Raw genomic sequence first — 13,211 nt, 5'->3', positions numbered from 1 at the left:
GGGCCGGGCCGGGCCGGGCCGCCGTGGCGGGGAGCGGCGCCGCGCCTCTGGTACAGGTGGCGGGGAGGGGAGGGGAGCGGAGGGGAGGGGAAGGGAGGGTTTAGATGGGGTGGGGGCGGCGGCGGTGGCGCTGGGAGGGGGGCGGCGGGGAGCGGCGCTATGAGGGAAGGGGCACCAGCCTGGAACATGGCGGAGGAGGAACCGGGAGCCGCCGCTGCGTCCGGCCTCGGGCACGGGGGGACCCGGCGGGGGTGGGGGTTGCAGGGCGGCGAGGGGCAGCTGCCGCGGCCCGGCCCGGGGCCCGGCCCTGCCTTTCGCCGCCGCCCCCCGCCCGCCGGTCCCCAGAGCAGAAGTTGGAGCGGAAGCGGAAAGTTGTAACCCCGCGGGTCGGGGCCGCGACGTGGGGCCCGGGCGGCCGCGGGGAGGGGCGGGTGACGCCCGGCTCGGCCCTGCCGCGGGCGGGGAAGGGGACGGTCCCCGGCGGCCGCCGGCGTTGTCAGCGGGAAGTCCGAGCCGAGCCCCACCTAGTCCGGCCGCCGGGAGAAGCCGCTCGCTCTTTCCGGCCGGTGTGTGCGGGCGGGGCGGGGGGGTCGGGCCGGGCGGGCAGCCCGCAGGGATTGTGCCGGGGGTGGCCATGGAGCAGGACAAGCGGGCAGCGCCCTGGCCAGCGAGCTTCCCTCGGGCTTATCACAAAATGAAAAGGGGATGACAGGGATGTTTGTCTCGTCTAAGCACCCCACCACCACTCGTGTCAAAGCAAATGGAAGAATTTGACTGACACTTCCTGCGCCAAACCCGTCAAATGGACCTGAGATCCTTGTACCCTTCTGTTCGCGTTTGTGAAGGAGCGGTGGAAGGAAACCAAAGTTTGCAGAGAGGAAAATAAAATCAAATCCAACTGTTTTTGCACTGGCCCCAGATTACAAAAGAGGATAAGAAACCAAGGTTTTCTGCGAAAAAACAACAGTGTGCTCTTACTCCCATTTCCATCTTAAAGGGATGGGTTGTGCTGCTCAGGGTAAAGGAAACAAAAAAAAGAAAGTCTTTTTCTGTACTGTTTCAGGGTATGGTAGTACGGTGAAACAGTTCCAAGAGAGAGGGTGTGTCAGAGATGCCCAGCTGTGTGAAAAACACACAGGTCGCGTGTATGTTTTTGCATTTACATGTTTTGATTAGTGTAATTTGTAATTTTCAGCATATAACAGCTACATCTTACCCAAGTGTGAGATGTGTAGACAGTGTTTGACAGTAAAGTATACATTGAAATTACTGTTATAAAAAAGGAGACAAGAACACTCTTCTTTTTCATTAATTATAATTAAAAGGAAAAAAGCAATTGCATTGCCTTAAAGAGCAGCCATTCAAAAATAAATGTATTTCCCTTTGGAAAGAGTTTCTTTTCACCTCTATGGAAAACTTTAAACATTAGTCAAATTATTACCTTTTGGACGACTTTCCTCTATATTAAAATTGCAAGCTTTTGTGAGGAAAAAACCAACCAAACTTGCAACAGTCGAGTACTTTCACTTTCTTTATTCATTGCACCTTTTTTTACTCTCACTGAAAGTCTATCCTGTAGACTTCATTCCAGATAAAAATGAGCTAAGTGAGTAATGGGGGTTACCTTGTCTGTTCACAATGAAGGCTTTGCAAAAATAAACTTTCTATCTAATTAGATGCAGTGTTTTATTTCCTTGGTACCTTTATGTTTTCAGGCATGCTTCTTGTAGTGGTGTGAACTACTTCAGTTTTAACTTAGAGCTGTAGTGCAAAATTCCGTTACTATCTGTACCCATGTAACTGAGTTTTGAGTTGGACTGTGCAATATAAGTGCCATGTATCTTTTTTGCAGCAAAGATGATCATACTTGGAGCACCTGTCTGCCTGGGGGTGAAATAATCTGCAAAACAGAGTTGAAAGACTATAAGTGTAAAACCAGAACTTGTATATAGGGGGACAAGAAACCCCGGTAGTCTTTTTTTTTTTTTTAACTCTCTGTACCTGTGCGTCATGCTTCTATTACTATATGCTTGCACCAGATAAGTTTTCTGAGTGGAATTAAAATTGTGCTATTTTGTTCCAAAGCTCTGCTGTAGGACAGTTCATCAAAAATAAATCTGAAGTGAGCCATGACAGTTCTTTTTGTGCTGTGCCAGTTTTGCACAGTAAAACTGACTGTCTTTTTAATTGAGAGCCTTTCTGGAGCAGAGGCAAACAGATGGGAATCTAGGTGAGGGCCTACAGAAGGAGAAAGAAATTGCTCGTATGGCGAGGAATGAAGTGTGCTGAAGACTCCACTGTAGCTTGTGATCTAACAGTTAGTAAATGTGACAGGGAACTAAAATAAACAGTTGTCCACCTATCATCTGGGATGTGGGAAGTGCAAGAGTCACAGAAGTACTTGAGTACTTGATGCTTACTGCTATAGTGCCAATCCTGTCATCCGCAGAGCTCTGCTGGCTGCTCGGGGTTAGGTATAGAGAGGTGCTTTTAAGGATAAGAATATCTTAGAGATAAAAACAGGCACTCTCTTGACCTTGGGTGTATGCTAAGAGGGTAGGTGGATCCTTTATGAATTGGTTGGTCTAAGTAATGCTTAGATGACTTTCAGATACTTTACCGACATTTGTGTGTTCTTCAGGTTAGGCTCAAGTTGTTGTGAGTTTTAATCAAAATTACTCTCTTAGTAAACAGGTCACTAAGCATACCTCATGCAACAGAAGTTCATGTTTAGCTTGTGGTTGCAAATGCTGCCATTCCTTTACCTCAGAACAAATCCAAAAGCAGACCGAAGCGCACTATGTGGTGTCAGTGTGCTGAATCCCTGCTGAGTTGGGGCAGGCTTCTGCTGTGTTCTGTAGCATCTAGGTCAGGTAGAGGGATATTTTAGACAGCCTTCTTGTTCAGAGAGATTAAAGGAGTATCTGCAGTAACTACACCTTTATATTTGAAGGCAAACTTTGTTTTCCTGCTCAGATATCATTAAGACGGTCTGTTTCCATTCTTCTTGCATAGACCAGGGAAAAAAAGAAGTATTTTTGTACTCAAATGCCATTAATAGGAGATTTGTTTTCAAGTTGACTTGAGTTTTCAAAGTTGTTTAACAGGTGACTGTAGTAGAGCTTTAGTATCTCAGAGCATCTAATGTATGGCTTTCTCCTTAGGGCCTGTCAACTGAGTGAGACAGGCGTAGTAGAAGTCGTACTTTGATGAAGCTATGGCAGTTTGTTTGTAGTAGGCAAACACTATATGGAGAAAGTCAAAGACTTGTCAGCTGGTACAAACTGTTTCTTCATGGAGCAGTTGAATGAGGTTACCTTCAAAAGCAGCAGTAGGTTCTTTCTTGAAACTCATCTGTGAAGCTTTAGAATGCCTAAAGAAACACTGGACACTAAAAGTGATAAAGGTTTTTTTATTTTTATGTGTCTGCCTATGCATGCTGTTGTGAGCTCCTGACAACTGCATGTTCTCTCTTCTAGCAGCAAGGAAAGGGAGAAGGCTGTAAACACCAGGTTAGAAATCTGCCTGTGAAGCAACTTTTGAAATATAAAATGATTTGGGGGCCCTCTAGCTATTCAGGATGCTCTTTTTTCAAGAATAGTGTTTTAACAGTGATTTTTACTACTGAAGCAGTAGAGTGAAAGTCACTATAAGACCCTAGAGGGCCATGTGTTGCAGAGTTAAAGGAACTTTGTAGAGGTGAACCAGGAAGAAGAAGAGACATTTGACAATATCTCGTACAGTGTCCCAGTCAGCTTCCCAGTTATTAATCTAAGGAATTGACGTTATTTGAAGTAAATCCCTGCTATGCAGCTACAAAAAGAGACTGCCAATTCAGCCCACATGGTTAGTTCATTCCTGGCCAAGGGAGGAAGGCCAGACCATAGTGCAGGAGTAGGACAGCCTAGCCCTTCTAATGGATTGGTGTTTGCATCCTGTGGCAGACAAGCAGCATCTCGTGTTTCTCTCCAGTTTGAGATTCTCTTCAGGAAATCTGTACTTTCTTAGATCACTTGGTATCATTCCTGCAGCTGTTGCAACACAGGAAGGTGTGCTAAATCTGAATGACTTGACCGGGTCTTCTGTAAAAAGGATATTGTATGCCACTGTTACTCATTCATGAAATAATTTTCAATGTAACTCTAATTGTAGAGCTGTGAGAAACTTTATGTCATTAAATTTTTGGACAGAATTGAACAGGAATGGGAGAACAGTTTATTTTCATAACTGAGGACAAACTTAAAGCAGGGATCCATAGTTAAAATTCTTTTTCATAGAAAGAGAATGTGCTCTTTGCATCAAGATTTGTTGACATCAAAGGGAATGTTACTCTTACTTGCTTTAATTATAGCACTTATTATTAAGTCAGTTAGTACCTGATTTTGGTAGGTAATCCAGATTAAAGGAAAACATGCATTTCAACAATATTTCCATTAGTATGGCTTACTCCATAACTTTTTGAGACATTAGATGGTGAAAACTTTTTCTCAAATGAATTTGCTATCTATTGCCCAAATAATGTATGTTGTCTAGCCTCTTCTTCAGTTAGTCTGAAATAATTTGTGAACACAGATAGTCCCTGCAACTGTTTTTGTTTCTCTGCATTAGTTGTCTTAGCTTTTGAGGTCTTGTCCTATTTTTTTCCACTCGCAGTCTCTGTTTCTGCAACCTAACCAGTTGTGCTTCGCTTTTTTTCTATGTTTGCAGTGGAGTCTGAAGTAAAGTTTCTTAAAAACATGCTTTGTATATCAGGAAGAAGAAAAAAAAAAAGTATGACCACATCTGTATTAAAAGTGAACTTCAGATACTTCTGAGTTACCTGTGTAGAGTTCCAGAGGGGAGAGGTACAGGAGACGGAAGGAGGATCCGTGTGTTACTATAAGTGGCACTTCAGCACTACTGAAATACAAGTGGTTTTGGTAGTTGCAGACCAGCTGCTTTGATTTTTCTAGAGGTTTCATGTATGGTCAGTATTTTTTGAGATGAAGCTAGGAAGCTGAACAGTGGCTGGACTACATCAGAACCCAGACAATAGTGATAGGTAAGTTGTGCAATTGTACAGTCTTTTACCTGCAGTAATACCTGGTCTAATACTTCCCCAAAAAGTGATTTGTTGGAAGACTAGAGGAAAGTTGCAAAGTATTTTATTTTTTCTGAATGTGGAGAAGGGTAAACTGGAATGTGGAAAGGAAGTAATATCTTAAAGTGGAAGTTACCTAAAAATCTTACTTTCTGTAATACAGTATTTAGGACTAGAATTATTTATTTATTTATAAGGTGACATTTACAGTTGAGACTGAGTTGTGAATGCCAGGCTAGATGGGGCCCTGAGCAACCTGATCTAGTGGGTGGTATCCCTTCCCATGGCCAGTGGAACTACATCATCTTTTAGGTCCCTTCCAGTCCAAGCCTTTCTGTGTGTATGGCTGTGTGTCCAGGCTTGCCTGGGGGCAGCCCAACAGCATAGTGTGCACGAACCTCTTTTATTAATCTTGCAATTTGTTAGATTGTTAGAGGTTGTAAGATGCAGTCAGTGACCCTCCTGTGGTCTTTCACTCTGAAGCTACTTACAAGGTAACATTCTGAAAACTTGATGTACAAGATGACCCATAAACATAGCCTGCTTGGCTTCATGTGATTTACTTTTGCATCTAATATTGCTGAAGGATTTTCTTTGGGTAGGGAGAGTGCATAAATTAATATGTCATGCAAAATCTGACTTTTACACTTAACTCTAACTTCTAGAGTTATCCTTATTCATACTAACTATATAAATATGTATCATATTTATCATATCTGTGACCCTTCTGACTTGTTTAAAATGGAGATTTGGTGGGCAGTAGACATTCTTTCAGTGTGGTGATTTTACTGCCATTCAGGGAATGGTCCTTTTGTTGTTTGCTGTCTGTTGTTTTTGTTGTTAGAAGCGTACAGAAAATGCAATATCCTTTCATGGGTTTTATGGTGAGCAGCATCAGAAATGAGTTCATAGCAAGTGTGAACTCACCTTCAGAATTCTCACAAACATAATACCAATCCAGAGATGAATTTCTAAGGTAGTTTTATATTAACAAATATATTGTTTGAGATGCCTTGGACTTCTGTTCTTTGTGGGCTGTGAAATGTTGTGTTCAAAAATCCAACCTCAACTGACATTAGTTATTTGAGAATGTGCCATGCTTCCAGAAAGTGCCAAATTGTCATCTTAGGACTTGGTGGAATCGAAGAGACTGTAGTAGTCCTTTGGCATCAAGATGGAAAACTGGAAGAGGCAAGAATAGCTGACCATCATGCTGGAGGATATCACTCTTCCATTTTTCTGATATATCTTTTTTCACTTAGTAGCAGATTAGATGAGATCTCACCAGAGACGAGACACACTGGCACTTAATCATCATGGGCATTGAGTAAGTTTGGAGGCCATTAGAGAAGTCTGTGATACTATAATAAACAGGCATTCATAACTAATTTTTTAACTGGATGCTTGCTCTTGAAACATTCTTACATTTAGTGTACAATTTTCTACTTGCTTTTTATATCTGAATACTAAAAAGGGAAACAAGCATTTCTGAATTATAGCTATGTTATACCTGTGCTCATTGTATGTTCTTATTTTATTGTTACCTTTTCACCTTTCTTTATATTTGAGCAAGTCCATGGCTTATATTTTTAATGATCCTCTTTTGTTTTGGTTTGGTTTTTTTCTGATCTCCCTAAACCATTTATTTCAGGAAATACCCAAAGCTAAGTTGAGGTTCAGCCAGAGATCTCGCATAGAAAACTTAAGTGTGGTAGCTGAAGTTCTGCAAAGACGGAGTAGCTGAAAAAGAGGTTTTACGATTAAGTGCTTTAGGCCACTGTGTGTGCTTGTGTTTGGCATCCTTTTGATCTGTGTGTTGCTTTTCATCAAACTCTGAAGAGTAATCTCAGAAGAAAAGTGCTGTATCAATGTGAGTAGGAATTAGAGTGAGAAATAAGAATATTTCACATGAAGCCTGGAATGAAAAGATCAAATAGGTTGTACAGTTTTATTCCTGAAGAACAAAGAGTACTGATGCTACCTCTTCCTTTTCTGCTTGAAATCTGAATCCTGTTTAGCCAGGAAAACAGTGAGGAAGCAACATTAAATGCATGTTAGTTTGAACTTAGTTTAACTGCAGTAACCAATATTTTGAACAATATGCAGTCTTGCTAACTAGTCCTGGTTCTAGCCAGAGGCACAATCTTAAGATGCAGTTTCCAAAAATGTTTTTCAAAGGCAAATATGTCAGCTTGAAAATATTTGTATTTACAAGTAATGCAATTCTTCCATTACTTAATCTTATTGTGAGGCTACTTTTTAAATGAAATTTGGTACTATAAGTTTCACAGAGGAAAACTGAAGCCTCTTTTCCAAGCTGAATGCTGAATCTGCTGTGACAGTAAAGGTGAAAATAAGGAATGTTCACAGACTTGCCAACAGAAGGCTGAAGTCACAGATCACAAGAACCTAAACAGAGTGTGCATTGGGTAAACTGCAAGCACCCTGAGCAATGTGAAAATAAAAGATTGGTTTCCTGAAGGATAAACTTGCTTCACTGGAACAGTCAATGTAGACTAAAAGGTCATTCCTCTACTTGGGCTTTGCCCAAAATATAGATTGTTTTGAGATGCATGTATTTAACTTGCTGAAGGATATAGTGGTAATGCTTTTTCAAAGGCTGTGGTGATTGTCATAGCCTGAATAGTTGGTGATTCTTAAAAGACCGGACATGCTGATTTGTATTTAGAAAGTTCTTCCCATCCAAACCTCTAGAGCCAATTTTAAATTTCAGTATACTTTGGACATCTTCTGTTACCTTATCAGTGTGTTTGATTTGTGTTGTGGGTTGACCCTGACTGGACACCAGGTGCCCACCAAAGCTGCTCTATCACTCCCCTCCTCAACTAGACAAGGGAGAAAAAAATATCACAGAATATGCTGAGTTGGAAGGGACCCTCAAGGATCTTAGAATCCAGCTCTTAGCCCTGCACAGGACCATTCCCAAGAGTCGCACCATTTGCCCAAGAGTGTCATCCAAATGCTTCTTGAACTCTGCCAGGCTTGGTGCTCTGACCACTTCCTTGGGGAGCCTGTTCCAGCACCCAGCCACTCTCTGGGTGAAGAACCTTTTTCTGATATCCAACCTGAACTTCCCCTGACGCAACTTCAGGCCATTCCCTTGGGTCCTGTCATTGTTCACCACAGTGAAGAGATCAGTGTCTGCCCCTCCTCTTCCCCTCACAATGAAGTTGTAGACTGCAATGAGGTCTCCCCTCAGTCTCCTCCAGGCTGAACAGACCAGGCGACCTCAGCTGCTCCTCACACAGCTTCCTCTCAAGGCCCTCGAGGGGAAACCATCCTTGTTGCCCTCCTTTGGATGCTTTCTAATATAGTGCAAGACCTGTGCATCAAGTTAAGGACAGGGAGGGATCACTTGCCGGTTATTGTCAAAGGATAAAACAGATTTAGCTTTGGGAAATCAATTTAATTTATAGCCAATCATATCAGAGTAGGATAATGAGAAATAAGACCAAATCTTAAAAACACCTTCCACTCACTCCTCCCTCTTCTGAGGCTTAACTTCACTCCTACATTTTCTACCACCTCTCCCCCAGTGGTGCAGGGGGATGGTGAATCAGGGCTACGGTCAGTTCATCACTTGTTGTCTCTGCTGCTGCTTCTTCCTCAGAGGGAGGACTCCTCACACTCTTGCCCTGCTCCAGCATGGGGTCCCTCCCATGGGAGACAGACCTTCACAAACTTCTTCAACGTGAGTCCCTTCTGGGGGTGCAGTCTTTCTGGAACAGAGTGCTCTAGCACCTGATTTCCATAAGGTCACAGCCTCCTTTGGGTATCTACCTACTCTGGCCTGGAGCGCTCCTGGCTGCAGGTGGATCTCTGCTTCACCGTGGACCTCCATGGGCTGCAGGGAGACAGGTGTCTCACCATGGTCTGCATCATGGGCTTCAGGGGAATCTACTCTGGCACCTGGAGCACCTCCTCCTGCTCCTTCTTCACTGACCTTGGTGTCCGCAGAGTGCAGACATATGCTCTTGCATATTCTCGCTCCTCTCTCTGCTGTTACTCTTCCCCCAGCAGTTTTTTTCCCCCTCTTAAATCTGTTATCCCGGAGGTGCTACCACTGGGACCTTGCTGTTGACCTGCAGTAGGTGCATCTTGGAGACATCTGGCATTGGCTGTCAGACATGGGGAGTGCTTCTGGTAGCTTCTCACAGAAGCCACCCATGTAGCAATGCTGCTACCCAGACCTTGCCATGCAAGCCCAGTACAATTTGACTTAAAGCAAAGTGAGTCTTAAGGTATGACAGGTTTCTTCAGAAAATGGCAAGCTTTGAAGATGCAGAGGAATTAAAAAGTATGGTCTAAACATGAAATAGAGTGATCTTAAGAAGATTCAAATAGAATCTTGTGGAGACCTGATTAAACAAGTTTAACTCTCATTAATTTAGTAACTCTCTACTAAAGATCTAGTCCATGTAGTAGAAAGGGGTGTGGGGATGACTGTGATTCAAATTCATTTGGTTAAAATTATTCATTTTTTTGTGTAGGTGTCCTCATGTCTATGAGCTCAGGCTTGCAAGTGTGAATTTTTTACCTTTGGGTTTATGCTCCTAACTGTCAGATTTTTCCCCTCTCTTGGAAATTCTTGACCCATTAAATGAGGCTTCTGGAGGGCTAAGATGCATCAGCTGCTCACAAAGCAGATGTGGAGCTATGGCAGTTCACAGCTTTGCATACTAAGATTAGCAGGCATTTGTTTTAGTGTGGATTGTTAGTTTGGGGTTTGGGTTGGGGTTTTTTTTTTTGGGGGGGTGGCAGGGGCTCCAGGGTGGGGGATATTTTTAGTGGATGGGGTTTTTGTGGGGTTTAGCTTTTTTGGTTGGTTGGATTGTGTTTGTTTTGTGTTTGGTTTGTTTTGGTTTTTTTTTTAAATATGCTCTTCTGAAGCTTGTGACAATTTAGCAATTGCCTCAGGAACAACCAAGTTGTCTGTGCATCTCCATGTGGGCAGAGGTGTGAAGGTCAACTGCACTTGTCATCTCCTAGTTAAGGTATGTTTGTGAATTGGACATTGTCTGAGGAGCAACCGTCCCTAGGTACAAGATGCTACTGCCTCACTGCCAGAAACAACAGGATGTTCTGCCCAAGTTTCACCCACTTCAGTTAGGCACTTCAGGCCTTTTACAAACTCTTGTCCATCAGTGGATTCAGCTAACGAAGGTAACTGTGAAAAGAGGCAGTTAAGGTTGCACCTTCTCTACTGCAGAGTTTGCAAAACTGTGTGGCAGAAGATGATGGTTGTTGCTGGGTATTGGTGTATGCCTTTTTCAGCTTACCCTTGGGACAGATGTCTGAGGCTCTAACAAAAGAACTGTTTGTGAAGTTAGATATACGTTGGGTGACTTTGAGTGACATTTGCTGCTCATGTTCAAATACCGTGTTTCTATTAGGGAAGTATCGATTGAGAGGTCAAAAAAGACATGAGTTAAAATTACTTGGGACATTGCTGGTATGGTTCGTTTATCATGGAAGAGCTAATTTTATTCCTGTTAATGAATGCTAGTAGCGAGTATTCTCAATTTGCATAGAATCAGTGTCTTTTCAACAGATAAAACTCCTAATCTTAATTAAAATGACGTATGGGAATTTGTAAGACTGCTCTCAGGCTACCAACCTGATTTGTAATAGAATACTGTAAATTGTACTGTGGGAGGATGGTTGGTATGTAAAGGGCCTACACTAGCTGGTTTTAAATGGCCAGTAACAAAAGATCATATAATGACGGAAATCTCTCTATATATCCACCTTAGTAATCTAAACAAACCTGAACTGAAACCAAACCTTTTATAGTGAAGACGTGCAAGATCTGGCATTGCCAGGGGTGTATATGCTGTGTAGGTTATGGAGAAAAATAAACAGGAGTCACAAAAATTCAGGTAATCCTGGAATTTTAGTTGATCTGAGCATTGGCTTATGTGTGTAAAAGGACACCCGATACAAGGTTTTACTGGTTCAGCAGCCAGTGTCACAATCAAGGTAGAGCTAGGATTGCCAGATGTTAAGCAGATACCACATGGAATTTGAGGCCAGGTCTTGCTTCTGCAAGAGAAATTAAGATCCCTTTTTCCAAAGAAGAGTATCTTAAGCCAACTGGCAAGCTTGTTCTCGAACTAACTTCCAAATTACACGAGTGCATTTTACAGGAGAAGTATCTTGACTCTGAAAACTTGCATGTCTTAGTTGTAGTCCTGCTGATTTGACCTCTTTTTGTAGCTTGAAAGATAAAATTTGCTGTAACAATTATGGGGACAAACAAATGCTTATATCTGCCTTTAATCAGAAGTATGCATATCAGGGAAAGCATGTTGTGTATACTATGAAGGGGCAATCCATTGACTTGTACAAGTTTTACGGCTAAATACTGATCCTTCTCTGCAGTGACAACCAAATTCATGGCAGTGAATTGCTGGCCCAGTTCTCAGAACTTGCTGTATGGTTGAATACTTAGCTTATGCATAGCAAGCGGTAATTATGCATTATCGGAATTTAATATACTTGTATTTTTTAAAATTTGAGTTTATTTCTGTTTATTGCCTGCCTGGATTTTCTTTGCAATTCAGCTTCTCCAGGAATTCCAAGGTCATAATTTTCACTGTAAGTCTGACTGGTAGAACATTCACAAACAACTTTTCTGGAGGATCGTGACTATTTTACAGAAATAGGGAGAAAATGCAAACCCATGGCAAATAGTCACCAAAAATAAGAATATATCTGATAAATGTTGCAAATTCCATTTGAAGCTTAAGTAGATTCTGTAGTATAGGTTTTATAACATACTCCAAATTTGAATTGACATTGGAATTTTTGTACAAAGTCGAAACCTGAACTCAGTGTTGAAGGATAGTATATTCTTAGTAGCATAAGAATGTTCATTACATCACTTGCTTTGAGAAGCCTTTTTATACTTTGTATGAATCTGCTACAAGTTGCACATGGTTGTTAGTCTCTCACATCAGGAAGCTTTCATCTTGAGATATCAGTGGCTTCAAGCAGGCAACATGCATCAGATTTGTGTTCAGATTGCAGATCTAACTGAGAGTTAACTTTTACTTAAGAAAAAAAACTAAAACCAATTTTATTCAGCTATACTAATTATAGACAGTGGAACTAGTCTCACAAGGTCAGCTTCTGTTACGTGCTTTGCGGAAATGGTCCCTGTGTGCAGAATTAATCAAGGTAACTCCTTTCAGTGAAAGGAGGAAAACTTGGTTAAGCTGTCTTTGTGCAAATGTCCCTGTGGGCAGTTCAAGGAGCAGCTTAAACCTTGGTGCCATGTTTGTGCTGCAGTAGCTTGTTCTCAGATCTCTCTGGCTGTTTCTCAGATGGTTAGTATGACTTCATGTCACTGAATAAGCTTAACCACCTAGCTATTTAAAAATCCTCTGTAGATTCTCTAACATCAGTTAAAATATTTGAACATAATTGAAAAAATATTTTTGTGCAAGAAAAATTACTGTATTAGTGCCCAGAAGAACTAGCTGTTCAACTGACAAAGTACATATATGTCCAACCCAGAAGCTATCAAAACCAGGTGAAAATTAGAAATAAAAGTTGCTGCTAGCTTTGTTTACTGAACAGTTGATTCTCCTCCAAAGAGTCTGCACTAGTAATGAAATAGCTTTACTTCCAGGAATCTTGAATGTAAAAGTCTTTAGTTACACTGAAAAGCTGATCGGGTCTATCTAGTCTTCAGAATTGATTTCTGAATAATGTTTTCTATAAATGTATGAAAGTCAGCTCTGGAGTATTTTAATTTCTCTTTTATAAGAGGTACACTTACCCTCTTGAGAAAGGGTTATCTCAATTGTATTTATTCCTAAAGCATCTAAAAGCTGGTGAAAATGAACAGACTTCCACTTCTGGTTATGTTTTCAAGGTTCTGCTTATGTGCCGAAATTATTTGGGAAAAAAGCCCTCCTTGGAGTTGAGAGATAAGAATTTAAGACTTCCCCACATGCAAGTATTTGGGCAATATTAAGAACAGCACGCATCTTCTCTTAATTAATCGTTTACCTGAAGAAGAGATTCTTAACCAAGAGATTCAAAACTTAGTGGAATCTGGATGGTACAGACAATGAGAAAGATTTAGGTTTGCCCATCTGAGACT

At 41.7% G+C, this 13,211-nt stretch overlaps 1 protein-coding gene across 1 annotated transcript; it reads left to right on the top strand.

Moving 5' to 3' along the window:
- Positions 1–104: 104 nt before the first annotated feature.
- LOC108500805 (uncharacterized protein FLJ37310-like) lies at positions 105–698 on the top strand. Its single transcript, XM_017822077.1, has one exon. It carries the CDS (start codon positions 105–107, stop codon positions 696–698), a length of 594 nt encoding a protein of 197 aa, XP_017677566.1.
- The last annotated feature ends 12,513 nt before the right edge of the window (positions 699–13,211 follow it).

Source organism: Lepidothrix coronata, unplaced genomic scaffold, assembly GCF_001604755.1.
Source record: "Lepidothrix coronata isolate B3197 unplaced genomic scaffold, Lepidothrix_coronata-1.0 Scaffold95, whole genome shotgun sequence".
Lineage (NCBI taxonomy): Eukaryota > Metazoa > Chordata > Aves > Passeriformes > Pipridae > Lepidothrix > Lepidothrix coronata.
The sequence above is the reverse complement of the archived record's forward strand: the minus strand, read 5'-3'. Positions and strand labels throughout refer to the sequence as shown.

Coding starts and splice junctions, on each gene's coding strand:
- LOC108500805 (XM_017822077.1), top strand. CDS start 105: ATGGGGTGGGGGCGGCGGCGGTGGCGCTGGGAGGGGGGCGGCGGGGAG.